Genomic DNA, 18,791 nt, shown 5'->3' on the forward strand with positions numbered 1-18,791 from the left:
TAAAAAGTATTCATTCACATTTTTCTCAAAATTTACCAGATTCAGATTTAATTGTTTTAATTACGGTACTTTGCAAAAGTCTTGAGCCACCACTTTTATTTTTATATTTTGCCCTGAAGGAGCCAGACATTCTTATAGCTTTTAAAAATGGCCTTGAGCAATAGCTCTCCAGATTTTGGGGCATATTTTTTCTTTGGACATTGACTGCTTTTTCAATACCTGACCAGGTTCAGATTTTTTTTGAGTTTAGTGAGTCAGACGAGCACAAAAAGGCACCCGACTCAAAGCATGAACTAGTGTTGTGTCTACACATAACTGACAACTGAGAAAGAACCAATTTTAAACGGGCCTGTGTAAATGTTTTGCAGATTCAACAGGAACTTCAAAGATAAAAGTTTGATAGGCAGGAAATCAAATGTATCTCAGCATTGAATGCAGTGTGTCCTTAAAAATAAGGAAACCGGACAAGTGGAAGACACAAGAAGTGGTAGGCCCAAAAGAATATGTACAGCAGATGAATAGCATCTGAAACTCATGTCCTTAAGATATCCAGCAAAGACCCGACACAGGAACTAAGAGATGCATCAGGGATCTTGTAAAAAAAATGATGGAACTATGAATGGTTAAAAGTACTGTCAGGTTTAGGCAAGAGCTTCATTTTTCAGCATTTTAGTGATTGCAAACACACCCAATGAAACGCTATCAATCATGGATTGGCATCCCCAGAGCCCAGACCTTAACATTACTGAAGCAGTGTGGGATCATCTTAACAAGACTGGAACAAAAGGCAGCGAACATCCAAAGAAGAGCTTTTAATGTCTTTCAAGAAGGCTGGAGAACTATTGAAGACCAGAGATGGGCAGTAACGCGTTACTTGTAACGCGTTACTGTAATCTGATTACTTTTTTCGAGTAACGAGTAAAGTAAGGGATTACTATTGCAAAATCGGTAATTAGATTACCGTTATTTTCCCGTAGGAACGCTGCGTTACTGCGTTACTAAAACCGTGTTTTTTTGCGAGAATGTCTCACGACAGTGACGTAAGCGAGTGCGCCGTTAGTGACAACAGCTGTGTGCAGATCAACAATGGATCACATATCGAGTGCGGGAGAGAGTATGAGCATGCAGCGTTTAAAGCGTGGAAGTACTGACCTTACTTTGAGTTTGATTCCATAAAAAGTGACAAAAACATTAGCGTCCATCGTGCGTGGGAAGAAAACTTCTTTTTACAGCGAAAAAAACCCCTAAACTTCCAAGGAAGCACCGAGTGTGCAACGAGGTAATGGGAAACTCACAGAGACACTGCCGTATCCTTCCACTGACCGCTGCACACCTGCACCAGGGTAAACCTCCGCCTACTGCAGTCCTGCTTTACAGGTGAAAATAGAGCAACAGGACCGCTGAGTCTTTGACTTTATTTATGTTCTGCTGTGTTTTACTTGCATCTATTTGAAAGAGTGAGTGTAAACACAAAAAATTATTTTATTTTATGTGCTGGAATGTGCAGAAAATAGGTTTAAATGTTAAACTCATTTATTCAAGTCACAGAATGTTGCATATAATTAAATTTTTGCTTGATGCATAAAGTTAAAAGATTAAAAATGATAAAACAAGTTAAAAAAGAGACTTTTCCATTTGATTACATTTTGTATGATGGATTATGTAGAAAAAGTAGAATTGGGCTGAAAGATCTATCGCTTTATCACCTATTCAGGTTGTAAATCGTGTTTTTAAAAAGTAACTAAGTAACTAAGTAACTAAGTAATTAATTACTTTTGAAAATAAGTAATCAGTAAAGTAACGGGATTACTTTTTTGGGGAAGTAATCAGTAATTAGTTACTGATTACTTTTTTCAAGTAACTTGACCAACACTGTTGAAGACTGACAGTAATGACAGGAACAGCTTGTCTAAGAGAGTTCAGGCTGTGTTTAAGAATAAAAGCAGCCATATCAAATTCACTTTAAAGCTTTTTAGAATTATATAAGGCAAAAACTGTATTTCCACATATGTTTGCACATATTTCTATAAATCACAGCATCTATTTCCTGGCAAAATATTTAAAACAAAAAACAAGCGTGTGGCTCAAAACTTTAGCACAGTATTGCATGTTGCATGAGAAAATATGAAAATCTAGTATCAGGTCTAAATCTTAAATTAATAATAATAATTGCATTAGATTACACAATACTAATAATACAAAATGACTACTTTTCCCTTACTGATTTGTACCGAGAGAACAGCTGTGGAGCCCTGAAAGCACAAGAAGAAATGCAGAGTGTTTACTAATTGTTAAGGAGCTAGTTTGTGAACAGCGTTTAGAGGCATGAAAGGAAAAACAGACAAAAAAGGCGAAACAGAAATCAAACAAGCAGCACCAGAGTCCTTTTTTTAATCAGAGAAGTGGTTTTATTCCACAGCTTAAATCTCTACTCTTGCAGACTGCAAGAGTAGAGATTTAAGCTTTGCTTTGCTCTTCAGCCTTAACAACATATATGTACATAAAAGGGAAACCAGTAGTTACACTGGGGCCATACAGATACAGAAAAAAAGCAGTAATCGGTGAGTGTTTGAGCTGTTAAAATGATCCTACGTGTGGAGGAAGAATACAGTCTTTTGCAGAGACCAGTCTCAACACGTACACAATCGATTGGAAAAATAAGACCCCAAACCTCTAAGAAAAACAACAAAACTGCACTATAGTTTGAAAATGTTTTCATCCACATCATTTTAGGCACATACTGTATATGACTGTGCAATATGGTCGCTATAAACAAAACAAATAAAACAATGAATCGGTGATGATAAGATGAGCTGCTAGCTGTGATCTGACATCTGACTGTTAAATTAGTCTAAATTTCAATCGGCTGAGAGAATCAGCACTGCAAGAAAGCTCAAGCGTGCACTGGCAAACTACTCTGCAAGTTTATATCTGGATTAGAAACACTCAACAGAAATATTCTCTGAGCTCACAATCGTCTTCCTCGTATCCACCTACAGGCCTTGCGCCCACAGGTGAGACAGTTGGGAAGCAGAGTCCATGAGTGGGCAGTGATTTTGTTCTCTTCAGAACGGTTTTGTGCATTGGGGAGCGCGTCCCCCTCTGTGTTCCCAGTATTGTGGGGTGGACTAGGCTTAGTGGTCTGGGGCTTGGCTCCTTCTCAGTTACAACTGGACTTAGGCACTGATGATAAAGAATGCCTATAAGATGAAAAGAGTGGTGAAGAAAGTAGAGTGCAAGCACAGTAAAAGTGTCTGAAGTGAATAAGGGCTTTGTAAAGATTGGGGGAAGGTAAGGAAGATGGAAAGATGAGCTTTTAGGAAGATGCTAATTCAAAGGAGTGACATGGTCAGGGTGTTAAGATGCAGTGCAATACAAGTGATGGAGAGAGGTGAAGGTCCAGACAGGAAAAGGGCAAAGGAGTCACTGTGGTACTAGGACTAGAGTAGAACAAGAATAGGCCTTAGTTAGCCTAATACCCAGTGGGCTTTGGGTAATGGTGGCACAAACTAAGTAAAGCAAGCGTTACCATTCTCCAGGTTCTCATTGCTCTCGTAGCACCCAGAATCCCGTGGGGAGTCTCCCACTATGCTCCGACCCTCCAGCAGCAGCTTTTCCTGGGAACCTGACATTCCACTGCGCTCTGGATCGCTGCTACCTGCTCACAGAAAGTCACAGAAAGGCAAATGATTTCCTTGTACTTTAAAGTATTATTTTCTCATAATATATACATAATACATACAGTGGTCCCTCGCTATAACACAGTTCACCTTTCACTGTTTTGCTGATTTTTTTTTTGTGCAATTTTGAATGCCTTTTTTTTTTTTTTTAACAGCGCATTGTGTTCTGTGTCCTGATTGGCTGCAGACCATTGTCAATCAATCTCGTGCCGTGTCTCCTATACAGTACAGAATGCGTTCAGCTTGTCAAGTTTACATAAGTCTTCGATCGCTGGCAGTGTGACTCTGAAGTGCTGTAGTGTATGTTGTATTTAAGTTTTCTCCCCAACAAACAACAATGTCGACGAAATGTTTTGGTTTCATTCTATAATACTGGACTTATTTTTCTACGAAGGTTTGAACTTTCAGAGTGTTTAAGCAAGAGAGAAAAGTGTGAAAATGTTCATGTCTGTCTGAGAAAACTGTATAAAGTGTGTAGTGAGGGGTTTTACAGCCTTAAAACATCTATAATAATTGGCTACTTCGCGGATTTCACCTATCGCGGGTTATTTTTAGAACGTAACTCCCGCGATAAACGAGGGACCACTTTTTAGTCACTTCCTTCAGATTTCCCTTTCCCTGTTTGGCTCCTGTAATCTGCTGCTGCATAAATCTAAATTTATATTTCAGTTTGTCAGGTTTCCTTCACTGTTATCCTAAAAACTCTGGCACACAACAATATTTTGAGGTTACATGAAGATGTCCTTATATAAAAAAACCACAATCAAAAACATAAACTCATGGAAACAGTCTAAACGGTCTACTTACTGTCATACTCCTGCAGCAGCTCCACTGCAGTGAGCAGTACAGCTCTGTGCTGAGGATCGCTGATGTTCAGTTCATCCAAGTCCTCTTCTTCCAGCAACTTGAACGTGTCCAGGTCCTCGTAGCCATTGAACAAGAAAGTGGGCATATAATCCTATTCAAGAGAAAGCAACAAGCTAAGCTCGAGGCTGTTTAAAGACCAAATAAAATAAATGCAGCAGACTAAAGAAAAATACACTGATCTCAGTCACACGACCAGGAGCAGAAGCATAAAATTCACCAGGTTAAAAAAACAAAAACAAAAAGAAGAACTTCTGTACAACAGATACTTTTCATCTGCTCATAATTTCCTGTCTCCATTTTTAAACTGCAGGGCAACATCTGAACTGCTATTTTGATATTTTTGGTGCCATGTAATCACATTACGCCACAGCTAATTCTGTTATGGCTGCTAATCTGTCGACACATTTTAATGTAGCGCAACTTTTGAAATGGTGACAGATATATGAGGCCAAAAATAATAATAAACGAGCGAGCTAGCATCACCATCGTGGAGAACATGGCCACAGCTGGCTGTGACCAAAATGGCAAGCAAGATTTTGAAAAGGAAACCAACACACGTGGGAACAAGTGAGGGTTCAAAGAGTTTCATCAAAATACTTCTCAACCACAGATGTCAATGTATTACCCACCAACACAAACACACACTAAAGCAAGTCACTCAAACCACTGTGTTATCTGAAGTGACACAATGAAAGTTTTTTTGATTTTATTTTGGGATACACCCCGTGTGAGCGCAAAGTCCACTGACAGCAACACAGCGACCGCTTCCACTTTGAATATCGCTCGGTTCCACGCCTGTGCGACCCACACGTTTTTGTTGGACAAATATTGAGACCGTGTGTCATGAGCAAGACCATCAATTACAGCGCTGGAGTCCAGGGCAGAGAACTAGGTTGGTCTGTCCCGTTTCTGCTGGATGATGCGGGACTAAACAAAGGACCACCAACTAACACAAACACAGGCAGCTGGCTCCTCTCATTCACCAATTTTTTCGTGTTTTTGTGCCAGCTGAAATATGTAAACACGCTCCACATCCGAAGACTATTTGGCAGAGTCCACTGGTGGAAAACAACAGGGATGAGGAGATTTACACTTCAGTTACAGAGAGGCCCTGTTGAAATCTGATTTTCCAGTGTAACCAAATGTTGGCCTAGAAGTTCCAAAAACACAAAGTAATACTACTACTTTGGCCTGTGACAGCTCAATTTTAGAATATTTAGTGCTTAGATAGCTTATCCTGCTGGGATGGATACTGCAACGGAGGAAAACCTGAGAAAGGCTGGAACTATAAAAGATTACTGAGGCATTCACTACAATTGATTTACATCTAGTATAAAACTGCCACTGAGGTAGCCAAAAATGATCTGAAGATAATGGATTATTTTGTCTTTTTTCCTTATTCACTAACCAACTTTCACTTTTTAGGTTTCTAGCTACTGGGCTCAAGATGACATGGCAGGCTAAAAGGAGAGATCGAGAAAAATGTTGAGCTTGAAGTTATTTCTCACGTTTTCTTTGCCATTTAAACCACCTGAAAAAATGAATGCACTGTGGTTGTATATCATGTATAACATCCGTTCCCCACTGCACAAATCTGGGAGGACATGAGCACTCTGATGCACTTATAAGAGCCAGATTCACAGCTTAGTAGCATTAATCTTTAATCTGCGGCTTGGCCACCAAATTGGAATGGGATGAAAGAGACAACACACAAAACTTCTCTCTCTATTTGGGGAAGTGAGGCCTGCTGGCTGCCCGGGTGGGAGGAAATGATATCACGCTCACAGTGATGTGTAGGTTTTGATGAAAGATGCGAACTATTTGTCGGGGTGTGGCAGTCACAGTGTGGGTGTTAATGTTTATGCGTCAGTGGCAAATCAAACATCCAAAGCTGTGCAGCCTGTAATTAGATATACTATATTTATCTCCGCTTGTCTGCAAATGTGCTTGAGATATTTGCCTAACACAATATTTTCATTTGCTTCAAAGCATTTGTTTGCTTTTACCGAAGTGCCAGATGGGTGGGCTTATTATCCAGTTAAGACAGCCGACTGATTGCAACCAGCGAACGTAACTTTTTACATTAAAGCCACTTCACTTTCAATACATGGCAAAATCTGGCTGGTAATGTACCTTGAGATCGATACGATCCAGTAGCTCCTCCACTGAAGTGGGTTTGGGTGGCCGGCCCTTCCTCCTCCTCCGAACTGGCCTTTTGGGCTTCTCCTCTTCTTCAGTCAGCACATCCACATAGATGAACTTGAAGGTGCCTACTTTGTTGTTCAGCAGGCCCATCCACGTTCCCATTGGAGGCTTGCTGATGATGTCAATCACATCCCCACGCTGGAGAAAAGATAAGTTAGCTGAGCATGACATTTTAAATTTGACCCTGAGGTTTCAAACCGCTTTGGCTGATAGAGGATTCAATGTTTCTGTGAGGGCAAGGAATATGCTGAAAGCCTATTATTACATCTGTAAATAGATTATAGTAGAAAAACTTTCAGAGTTACAAGGCAGCATACAGTATTGTGCAAAAGTCTTGAGCCATCCATCCATTGTGTGTTTTGTTCGTGCTCATTCTCATGCTGAAAATAGAGCAGATGCTTTTCTGATAAGTCAGAATAGGGCTGCAGTTTTCTGCGTGCATAATTCCATCAGTTGAGACATGATGCCAAGCACCGCCGGCTAAAATGCAGTCCCAAATCATCGCACCTTACAGATGTGCAGTGCCAGATCTTTGCTGGATTCTTTCCTATTTCTTAAAGAAACGACTTTCCGATACTGTTCATCTGCGCTAGATATTTTATTTAGTTTCACCATTTCTTGTGTCCTCCGCTTGAGGAATTTCCTCCAATTTTTTAGGGGAACACTGCACACCATGCCGGGTTATGCCAAGATAATAACGCTTTGAGAATCAGCTTGTTTGGGTAAAAATATTATTTTGTTATTATTACTGAGAGTCCGCTACAGAAATGGGAACACATTATGGGTTATTGTGACAGGCTGTTAGACTGGCTCATGCCTTGAGTTAGGAGCATTTTTATGCTCAGGTGATCGATAAGTCAGTGTTAAGTTGTAAAACAACCAACAATAACTAGACTAACACTGGACTCAAAAGGAGTGAAAAAAACAGCCGCTCATTCTGTCCAAAGAAACACCTTCAGACAGTTTGGAGAACTACTGCTCAAGACCACTGTAAAAAATGAAAAGAAAATCTGGCTCCACAGTAGAAAAACAGAGATATGAAAGGTGGCTCAAAACTTTTGCACACTACTGTCAGTGTCCAATAATACCTTCAGTTTGAGGGAGTCCGTATCGTAGGGGCTAGGAGTGAAGTCTGTATGGACTCTGGCACGGCCACAGAATGGTCCTCTATAAGGAGGCTCCTCGTCATCGCCGTCCTCCGACTTCACGCTTTCTCTGTTACTGGTTGATGAGTCGGTGGTGCTCACCGTCTGACCACCTGAGCATAGAGAGGCAAAATAGTTAAAAGCTACAAAATAGTTGCCTATAAATCCATTACTAAACTTCTCGAAATAAAAGTGCAGGCCTTCCATTACACTCTACATCAATAACCATGACAATAGATAACAGGTAGCTTTACTTTTTACAGTGATTGAAACTTTAAAACTGGGTTTTCATCACTTGTATTACAAACTATTGGGAAAAACAACACATTCCCTCTGATTCTGAGTGAAGTGTGTTGAAATCATGTCGACGTGTGGGAATATGAGAGCTAAGACTTCCTGTCTAATCATTACCATATGCTGGCCTGTGTGTCTGCTCTGTGGCTCACTGAAACTTGGCCAAGTCTTCATTTCAGCCACAGCTTGAAGTGATGCAGTGCATTTGTTTTTTTCACAAAAAAACACAAGGTTGAAGACTCCAAATAATGTAATTAAATGAAATAGCTAAAGAGATTAAAAGAAAAAAAAATTGAAAACTCCAAGGCCATAACACAAGGATCAGGTGGTAGGTCTGGGTATAATCATGCCACAAAAATCATAACTGAAGCAGAGAAGAACCAGCCAGCAGCAATGCTATAAGCACCATCTAGTGTTGTGGCTGCCTCAAAACAACTATTTTTTTTGTTTAAATCTATGCAAATGCATAAATTGTCCTTATTATTTGTTGATTTGAAAGAACCTAAATACAGTTTTTATTCAGAATCGGGTAGGAAAAATATGAAAGCAGCTGTTTGCACAGTCAAACCCTTGTCTGAATAAAGGTTCTTTTAAAAGAAGTCTTACTCATTGAACTCTGTCCGCTGAGTGAACTGCGCAGGCTTTCCACAGAACCTCCGGCCTTAAGCTTCGGTTTCTCGAGAGAGTCTGTGTCAGGCAGAGGGGATTGTGGAGAACCAGGGGCTGCATCTGGACTGGACTAAAAGACAAATGGAAAGGAGAGATCCAGATGTGTAACGAAGGAAGAGAAAGGCACAAATGATTTTGCATTCAAGAGACGAAAGCATGTGATAAACAGCAGGTGGACGTATAACAACAAGAAAAAAAAAAGAAAATTACGTAAGGGAGACAATCATAGCTTGGTTAAAATGCAGGTGAGGGTATGACAGGGAATGTCAGCATTTTTTGTTTAAGCCATTAATCAAATTTTTTACCAGCTAGCAGGATTAGGGGTTAAACATTTGCGTGCGTGAGGCAAAAAACAAAAACAGTATGAACCCATTAATTTATTCACACCATAATCAAATCATTAAACATAATGAGAATAGCAAATGAGGAACACATTAGTAACAACTAGATGAAAAACCTTTGATTATTGGTCAAGTCTTCTCAGCTAAGCTTTGAATGTCTAAAAACAATAAAAACATGACATCTTTTTATTGACAGTCGGTCAAATGTTTAGTGCTGTTTCTTTTTGAAAGAAAACAGATTAGAAAGATGTAAATATTAACCGCTCGTTCTTAGCTTTAGTCATTTATGATTTTTAAGAGCACATGTACGAAGACCCATTTTCAGCTGGCATCACTCCCATGCTCCCAAGTTTCACACTGTGCTACTTGATAAAGTTTATTATGTTCTTCCTTTACCTTAGTGCAGGTCAAACATCAGGCTTTATGAGATGATTAAAATTTCTTTGAAAATCAAACGGATTTCTAAATGAAGGTAAACATATTGATGTATGCTCAATCATCCAGGTAAGTAAATCTCCAAAAGTTGATTCTGTTCATCTGGACGTAGCGTTTTGTGGGAGACGCAGATGAACAGAATCAACTTTTGGAGAAATGAAGGTAAACTTTGGAGCAGTGATATATATTTTTATATAGTGACAGGTCAACATTTGCTGTTCGTGTCTCATAAATCCACTAGGTGGCACTGTGGTTTATCAAATAGCTGACAAACTGTAACATAGCAATTCATCTTTCTTCACTCCTCCTCAACCAGTATCTCCATGACTCATGTGAGGATATCTGGGTCACTTTGACCACCATGGCAAGCAGATGGCCGACTGCATGTTAATGACACGTCCTATGAGGTGACATCAAACTGTGGAGCTGGACAGGCCACTGGTAAAGTGAGAAGATGCCCAGAAAAATTAGGTCAGTGCAAAGGAGACGATCCTTTTAGACTCGCATACTTTAACTCTCCATCTCCTAAGTGCTGGCCTGGGGGAGGTTTGCATCACTCCCTGAGCTCAACTTGAAGCAAACACCCCACCCAAGACACTTAGTCCAGGAGGGGAACAGCAGAGAGAGAAATCCAAATGTGAATGTGACGTAGTGCTCTCTGTTTATCTTGTAACCAACATAAATACTCCCAACCCAGCCACAGCTGATGGACAGAATATGCAGCTTACTCTGCAAACATCCTTTATATGTGTACACGATAGGACTCTTTTTTTAAAGCCTTATTTTAAATACTAGGAAAAATAAGGCCAAGATAGGGACAAATGAAGCATTCAAAAACTGCATCCACGTCTGCATCCATGTTATATTTATGTCAAACCTGCTCAGAAGGAGAGCTGCTGTACTTCTTCGACATGCGCTTCCTCATCGTCTCTTTCACTGACTTGACTTTCTTGCCCAGTGAAATCCGAGACGTAGTGGGGGATTTGACCACTTCTCTGTATATTGCCTCCTGCTCTTTACTCTGTGATCACAAGATAGAAAAGCGAGAGCAGAAAAAGACAGAAAGACAGATGAGAGGAGATGGGAATGAGACGTTACAGATTGCACAGGGTACGACTAGGACCAAGAGAGATCACAAAAACAAAAGGGAAATCAGCGCGATTAAGCGTAGCAGGAGAGTTTAGCTCGTGCTCTTCTGTTTTATTACCACTTACATTGGCCTCATTGCCTGCGTTGACCACATGGAGGGAACGGTTGGACAGGTCAAAGCCTCCAAAGCTGCATGTTCTCTGAGGGAGAGCCAAAACACAATCAAATGAGTCACACTCACCAGGCCACATTACAGAACTTCCCCTTCCACACCCAACGAGTCAACTCACAGTGATTCATGCTCGGCACAACACGGCAGCAGTTTGATTAATGCACATGGATGTATGGTTCGCATATATGCGAGGGCATGATGTCATATGGGACTGCAGACAGCCAACAGACATGATGTAACAAACTTTTATACTAGCTCCTCTTTAAAATTGCGAGTTATTGCTTGGTCCCAGTCAAATGAGCTGTTATATTGTCGGCTCCAAAAGGTCCCTGATATGCTCGGACAACATTAAGTTTTTCTTGATGTGGCTAAGCTACTTTTACATGTGGATATATATAGTCCTTGCATCTCAACCCAATGCAGTTGGCCATGGTTAGCAAACATGCACAACATATAGAGCCAACAATATATTAGTCTCGCCAGAAACATTTTCAGAAAGAGCCAACTGTTTCTGCTGAGAGGACAGAGAAATGTGGATTTTTTTTCTCAAGATCAAAAACTAAATAAAGGCAGACACAACAGAGAACTTCGACACGTAAAGAAAAAATAAATTCTTTCATTCGAATTGCTAAGTTAAACTCTAAACACAAAGATGGAGACACGGACATGCACACAAAGCATCTGCCAACAACGCTCACAGTTCAAGTGGGGCACGTGATGGCATTTCCCTTTTGCTTTCTGAGCAATTACAAAACTGCTCAGCTCAACCCTGAACAAGTGGGTGAGCGGTGCACATTAAGAAAATGGCCTTTCTACTTTACGTTTAATGCTGCGATCAACGCCACAGCTTTCCAGGAAACATAACCTGTTGCAAAGATGCTCATAAATAAGCCTGAATGTGATGATGGTGTTCAATGGAATGGACATGCACCCAGATTAAAAAAAAAAAAAAAGATGTTTCTTGGAGATAATTACAGAGAAAGAGAAGAAAAATAAAAATCACATCTGCAATAGAGGCACGGGCCAAAAAAGAAGACGAAAAGCAAAAACAGAAATAAGTGAATTCAAAGTTTTTGGATGAGAACGACCTCCAGTGACGTCACTAGAACACGATAGGATTCAGGTACCCTCAAAGCTGCAGGATAGCTCTACTACGTCTTTACCTCTATGTGTCACTATTTCTGCTGGTATACACAGATTATTGAGACACATCACTACTAGCAACGTGACTTTAAATTGTCCACCATTTTCGACATGTGACAGGGTTATGGTGACAATGCAGAGTCAAGTCAATAAGGCCCGAGTCACACAAGCCTAGAGACCACAACCATCTGGTAACCATCGGTCGTCAGGGCAAAATTAGTATTCCCCATCTGGTTGGCAACAACCTTTTTTTGGTCACTAGCTGATTTCCGCCTGTAGGTTGCACGGCAGTGAAACTGTGACACAAACTGGAAACCAAAGGCCTTCATATTAAACATTTCATCTTCTGAAACAAGCTGACTGCAGCACAAAGGCAGAACTTTTACTTTTCTGGTTTTCGTGGTAAGTTTTACTGCTGCTTTGGTTAGCAGTTAGCAAGTGTTTGCAAACAAGGTGGCATTTCTTATGTAAACTGCAGGCAACTGCAATCAATGCAGCACCCTTTTTGCGAGCAATTTCAGCTTAGTGACAGTGTGGAACTCTGCAACCACTCTCCAACCAGTTGGGGAATAACTGGTGGTGTATCATGTCCAATATGGTGGACAACTTTCGATCAACGTGCAAATAACCTCATAACCTCACATGACAAACCTCTATAGGGAAGGTTTGCCAAAAAGAACTAAATTATTTAAAATTCCACCAGACTACTTTCATTTGGGTTAAAGTCAAAAAAGTCATTACTGGCTTTTTACAATCACTGTATGATGATTAAGGTTTTCTGACCTTTCCATCATTTTGTTGCTATTCACAGCCTTATAAATGTGCAAGACAATAAGCATGGCGACTATTATGTCACTGAAGTTCACCTAACGAGTCAACCCATTCAATAAGTCTTTGAGTGTTATGTGCTGCAGTTATTATGAGGATGAGCAGCTCCGAGCTTGTACAACATCCCCTGCACCCACAGGGATCAGTGCGACTACTGATCTGTAAGTGCATGCGTTCCTCAGGGATCTGACATTTATAAAAGGCACTTATAAAACCTCTGCTGTAACTTAACCTCCCAAGTAGGGCACTGCGCTTTCCATAATCATTTTATATTCAGCTAAAATAAAAAGGCTTGAAGGCAAAGGCATTCGCTTAAAGGTCACTGAAGATGGCATTCTTATAAGGGCAGTTAGGTCTGACACTGATATGCCAGCTTTTGATGTTTTCAAGATAAAAGAACTTGTGCAATACCTGCATGTTTCCACATACACTATATTAAATGGGTACGTTTAATATAGGGTATGTAACAGCTGACCTGTTATCTTATTTGTGTATGTTTGTGCGACAGTCACCTATAAACCTCTGGGCTATTCTGCAACTTTGAAGCACACTGAGTCCTTCTCACACGAGGCGGCCGATTTAAACCTGTAGACCTAAACTCACAGACTTCTGCTGGATGCGCAAGAGCACACGCTTGGTGCAGCGGTCCACGCTGGCCGCCCACTTCCTGTCCGCCTCACGGTCCTCCTCCAATAGACAGCGCCGCTCAGCGCGGCTGAGTGTAACCGGGCGGACCAGCTGTGCCCAGTTGAGGTGACCGTACAGGCTCCGCTCTACCACATAGGTGATGTTGAGCTCACTGACTGCTGTTCGCCCACGCAGCCTGCGAGAGGGGAACACCCAGCCCCCTCCCCCACTTCCAAAAACCTTTGATTTGGATACATCACAGCGGACGGGGGAGGATGGGGTGACTGACAGGGGAGAAACGGGGGACTTAGCATTGCGCGAGCGCTGGTACAGGAGGTGCTTGGTGGAGTATGCATAGTTGGGATCAGGTTTCCGGTGCGTCCAGCTGCCGTGGTGCCGGCTGGCAGGTTGATGTTTGGGGCTGCCTTGCGGACCGTCATCCAGGGAGATCAGAAGGCGGGACTGGGAATGGGGTTTGGGGCGAGGTTTAGTCAGGCCATAGAAAGCATACAGGGCCTCGTTGCTACTTACCCCATGGGAGATGGAGTTCAGGGCCTTCCTCATCTCGCCATCAGTTGTGGAGCGTGACAGCTTTCCATCATCGTCCAATCCACAGCCATCGAGCTCTGAGAAGGAGGAGCCACTACCTGTCACACCAGGAATAGAGCCTCCCAGGGCACTGGAGCCCGCTGGGGTCCTCCTGGGGGGCCGGATAAGACCGTGGGTACTAGAAGACTTATTGAACGTTTTCACCAGCTTGTGTCCAGACCAGGTGTCCAAACTGCTGGAGGAAGGGGAGGTCGTCAGGCCATCTGTGTCTCCATCCAGAGAAAGCTGGTCATGGGTGAGTGAGGGCAGAGACGCCTCCTGGTTTAAAAGGGGCTTCTTTAGAACCCCAGTGTACAGAGCGGTGTTGTCTTCACAGGTGGGAGGTGTCTCCAGATTCATAAAATCTAAAGAAACACAAACAGTCAGTTAGAAAGTTTGTTACTCAGGAGGGTTAGACAGGAAAGTCTGCCTGAGTTAGCTACCCATCAAAAAATTTACATTCTTAAAATCTGAGAATCGGGAAACCCCAAAAACATTAAAACGCCTACAGCAGTTATTCGTTGAAATTAATGTAAATCCAATTACATTAACATTATTTAGCTGGTTGGAGTGTGTAATAAATCATAAAGATAATCAAGTAATCAAATGAATATATTGCTGCCAGACAGAATCACAAACCTTCGGAGGCATGTTTCTTGCCCTCCTCCACCTTGATGAGTTTTTTCCTGACCCGGCGTGTCGAGTTAACCAATTTGTGAAGCCTTTTGAATTTCACAGAGTCCTCTGATTGCTCATCATCTGACTGTTCACGAGACTGGTGGAGAGAGAGTGAGAGAGGGCTGATATTACAAAGAAGAAGACGAGAAAAGGTAGCTAGGGTCAATAAAAAGCAAAAAAAAAAAAAAATTAATAAAGAATTAAATAAATACATAAAGAAAAAAAAAAAGCTAACACTGAAAATTTCTTTCCAGTTCAGCATAACAATTCATGGTTGCAGTTGTAACAGAAACAGGTGGTTTAAAATGATTAGGCAGAGAAGGTATAACACTTGGATGAATATGCTTTGAGATTTTAAGAGATCTTTTACAACGCGACAGATTGTGGAGCTCTGTTTAGGATGGCGGCAAAGTTAGTGAGGTGAGGGATGGAGGATTGGAGGGATGGTGGCACACTGCATTGTGTGAAGGTCATATTCAGTTGAGACATGAAATGCACTAAAACAACAAACCAGGTGGCATGTGATCTGGAGGAAGTGACAACCAAATGATGTAATCAATCAGTATTTTTTTTAAAAAATAGGTTATCTTGAGTTATGTTGCCTTCAAAGACTTTGTTTCAGAGGAAACCACTATTTAAACAACACACACAGACAGACACGACTTTTTTTTTACTCCAATTTCTATTTAATTTTACTTTTTATATATTGTTTTCAGTGTTATAATTTTTTTTTTTTACATCTTTATTAGCGTCATTACTTTCACTGCGATTTCATTGTTTTGTAGTGGTGATGTTTCGACTGCTGCGAGAACAGATAAAGCTTTTTGTTGTCACTGTCATGGAAACATGCTCCCAGCTCACATTCATGGGAACATCTTTTGCAAAAGGACAAAAGTGTATTTATCTTTTCCTACACATAAACAACCATATCTTTAAAAAAAAAAAAAAAAAAAAAAAAGTCAAATACTTTCCATACACACTTTTTTGAGTAAATTAACCCTCATGTGGTCAAGTGGGAAGAAAACTCACAATCCTATTACAATTTTCTTGTCCCCAAAACACAGAATATTAACATTTGCTTTTGTTGTACTAATGTAGTCATTTTTTAACCATTTTTTTTTGTCAGTGTTTGAGATTAGAAAAGCATGCACACGCTTCTAAATCTGACAAGAATAATATGCATGCACATTTCTGCCTTTACGTTAACACGCAGTTTTATGCATCTGAAAGAGGAAAAAAGAAGAAAAAAAAAAAAAGGCTTTCCCGCCACCCTAAAAACAGACCACAGCTTGGCGCAGAGGCTGTTGACATATAGTCAGGATGATGTTAACAACTGTGGCTCAGTTTGAGCAAACATTTGACAGTGACCACAAATCCCAGACAACACCACACCAAGGCCACAACAACATGATGACTTTTCATTTTCTGCAGGTATGCAAGTACAAACCTTAACTGTTGCCAACGTGAAAAGGGAAAAACTACACATCATTCCTAAAAGTGTCATTGAGTAAGTCCGTGCTTTCCACTTCATCATTGCTTTCAGAGCTACATTTTAGGTCTGATGTAACCCTTCTTATTAATAGATAACACATGTCACACATGATCATATTTTTCATATATGTGCATATTGTGATAGACTGTGCATTTAACATTAAATCACTGAATGAAACTCCCACAGGAAAACAACTGTCCTGCACCTCTGCACGAATACAATGAAGGCCCCAAGGGTCCGATCAATACATTTTTATACTGAGCTTGAGCAGTGTGCAGGATATTTCCTTTTTTGAAACTGTAGTCTTCTGCCATGTCTGCCCAGAACACCAGACCACTCGTTTGGCGGATGACAAACCTGCAGAAACAGGCTAAGAAACCCCACTCCACTGTCCCTCCAACAACTTAACCATGTTGGTCTGACTGCTATGATAGCTTTTTCTACTTGCCATTCACCCTGGGTGATGTTTGAGTGCATTAGTTTCGTTAAATTCAATGTAAAGAGAGTCTTAGTTTAAAAAACTGGAAAAAAGTCATTTTATCATATTAAGAACTATGTGCAGCGCTAATGCCCTAGCAACGTCAGGGTTGAATGATGTGATTCTTCTTCTATTCTAATGAATAGAAGATTTAGAGGAGATAGTGACATAAATCCCAACCCATTCCCAAGAGGCACTATCCATTTGAATGACCACATAAACAGGGGAATGGGGACAAACTCAGAAAGAAAGCCTAGCAAAATGAGGACATAAATCAAGCTGGCCAAAAGGCTGCCATTTAAAACATGGGAAAAGTAAAAATGCAAACGGCGACTTTACAAACATCTATAAACAAAAGCTACGACTGAACGTCCTTTTCAGGCACACGAAAATTTCTCTGCAAATACAGAAAAAGAGCATTTACAAGAAAATCTAACAGTGAGCTCAGAAAACCAATAGAACTTACCACTATATTGGAAAAAGCAGGGCAGCACTTCCTGTGTTAATATTCCATAATTCAATCAAGCAGGATCATCAAATCCGTAGTGCCCTGAGCACATTCCCTCGCATGCACAATCCAAAATAATATCTGTGCCCCTGTGCACATGCAGGCAGACACAAACGCAGCCTATTTAGCTCAGAGGAATGAGGGACTGTTTGGTAGGGTCGTGCTTCATGGCTAGCAGAGAAAAGGCATGTTGTGCATGGAGAACAATCCCAGCGTTTGAGCCCCTCTGACCTGCCTTGGCCCCCAAATCGCTAATGGCCAGCCCTGGAATGCAGGTTCCGTTGCCGGGGCAAAAAAGACCAGAGAAAAACAGCATCAGGACGGAAAAAGTCACAGAGCAACCAAAAAAAGGTTTATTGCAAACATTTCAGCTACAACCATCAGCTGTATATTTGTGTCCGTATATAGCATACAGGAATGCACGGACGAGCAAATCTACTGATCTTGGAATTAATCTAATTCTATTCACTAGAGAGGAGAAAGGGCAGTATGTGACACCAATAGAGGCCCCAGCAGAGAAGAAATATTTCCTGTAATGGCCAATTCTGGAACATGGGGCAAAGGGAGATGCATAGCTCCCCCTTTCCTGGCCTTGGGGGCTGAGTCTTTATCTTAAGTCTCTGTCTCCCTAGTTTCCTCTCGGCTTCCAGCATTTGCCTCCAAGGGCCAAACTGTGTGTTCTGCTACACAATAATCCTTCAGTACTGTAACTCTTCCGTCTTCTCTCAAGTCTGTAAAATCCCCCAAATGATCAACCATCTTCCCACAGGAAGTGAGCCGCTAACAATAGAAAGTTTCAGGAGACTGACAAGCTGATCAGCATACTGCACTACATCAAAGAACCAGATAACAGATACAGGTTATGCATGGCATAATTGACCTATTTTTCCATGTGAATGGATATCATCAATCATTACCCAGAAGAATAAATAATGGAGCCCCTTGATGGTGTGAGAAAACTGTTTGGCATGGGTCTTCATTCATAAAGTTACTGATTCAGTCATATAAAGAAACGGCAATGCAGATCTGATTTCCATATGAATGCAATCGTTACTTAAGCTGAGGAGTCACACTGGGTGAATGTGCAAAAGTCTAGAGCATTAGTCACCGAAGCATGTTCATTCACTTAAATGAAAGATTATGGTACTCAAACTCTGCTTGGACTGAAATCTGTATTTGTCTGCAGAACATGGGGTCAACTTTAACAATAAGACCACCAAACGCATGTTCATTCAATTAGGTGGATAAAGGGGAGAAACAGGACAGGTAACAGACTCTGGTGAAGAACCGATGGCATTTTCTTTTCAAAACAACATACATGTGTGTGGGAGTTATTTTCAGAGAGCTTGGAATTTTTGTGTTTGTATAAATTCACTTCCTGCAAAGAAAAAAAAGTGGGTCACGCATAAAACTTTGCATGCTATTCCCAAGCGATGCCATACAGTACATTCTTTATAATCTGCGTGTTCACATACAACTGCCCTGACCACTGCAAGTCTCGATTCTGCATCAAGGCTGACCTCCATTTAAAAAAAAAAAACACTCAAGCAAA

General features: G+C 41.0%; 1 protein-coding gene across 8 annotated transcripts in view; it reads right to left on the minus strand.

Moving 5' to 3' along the window:
* The window catches only part of sash1a (SAM and SH3 domain containing 1a), a 164,913-nt gene that overhangs the window by 5,192 nt on the left and 140,930 nt on the right, over window positions 1-18,791 (minus strand). For 5 of the 8 annotated variants that reach the window (XR_003269839.1, XM_026143337.1, XM_026143335.1 and 2 more), the window contains 9 exons: window positions 14,723-14,858; window positions 13,472-14,448; window positions 10,851-10,925; window positions 10,514-10,657; window positions 8,798-8,930; window positions 7,841-8,010; window positions 6,681-6,890; window positions 4,488-4,638; window positions 3,530-3,658 (listed from right to left, as the gene is read on the minus strand). Coding sequence is in view for 7 of the 8 variants with exons in the window: in XM_026143337.1 (XP_025999122.1) it covers window positions 3,530-3,658; window positions 4,488-4,638; window positions 6,681-6,890; window positions 7,841-8,010; window positions 8,798-8,930; window positions 10,514-10,657; window positions 10,851-10,925; window positions 13,472-14,448; window positions 14,723-14,858 (2,125 nt within the window). In the remaining variant the exon portion in view is untranslated. Of the gene's footprint in view, window positions 1-2,368; window positions 3,201-3,529; window positions 3,659-4,487; window positions 4,639-6,680; window positions 6,891-7,840; window positions 8,011-8,797; window positions 8,931-10,513; window positions 10,658-10,850; window positions 10,926-13,471; window positions 14,449-14,722; window positions 14,859-18,791 lie in introns of those variants that run through there. The other 3 variants (XM_026143339.1, XM_026143341.1, XM_026143342.1) reach the window with 2 other exon arrangements.

Source organism: Astatotilapia calliptera, chromosome 15 (genome assembly GCF_900246225.1).
Source record: "Astatotilapia calliptera chromosome 15, fAstCal1.2, whole genome shotgun sequence".
NCBI lineage: Eukaryota > Metazoa > Chordata > Actinopteri > Cichliformes > Cichlidae > Astatotilapia > Astatotilapia calliptera.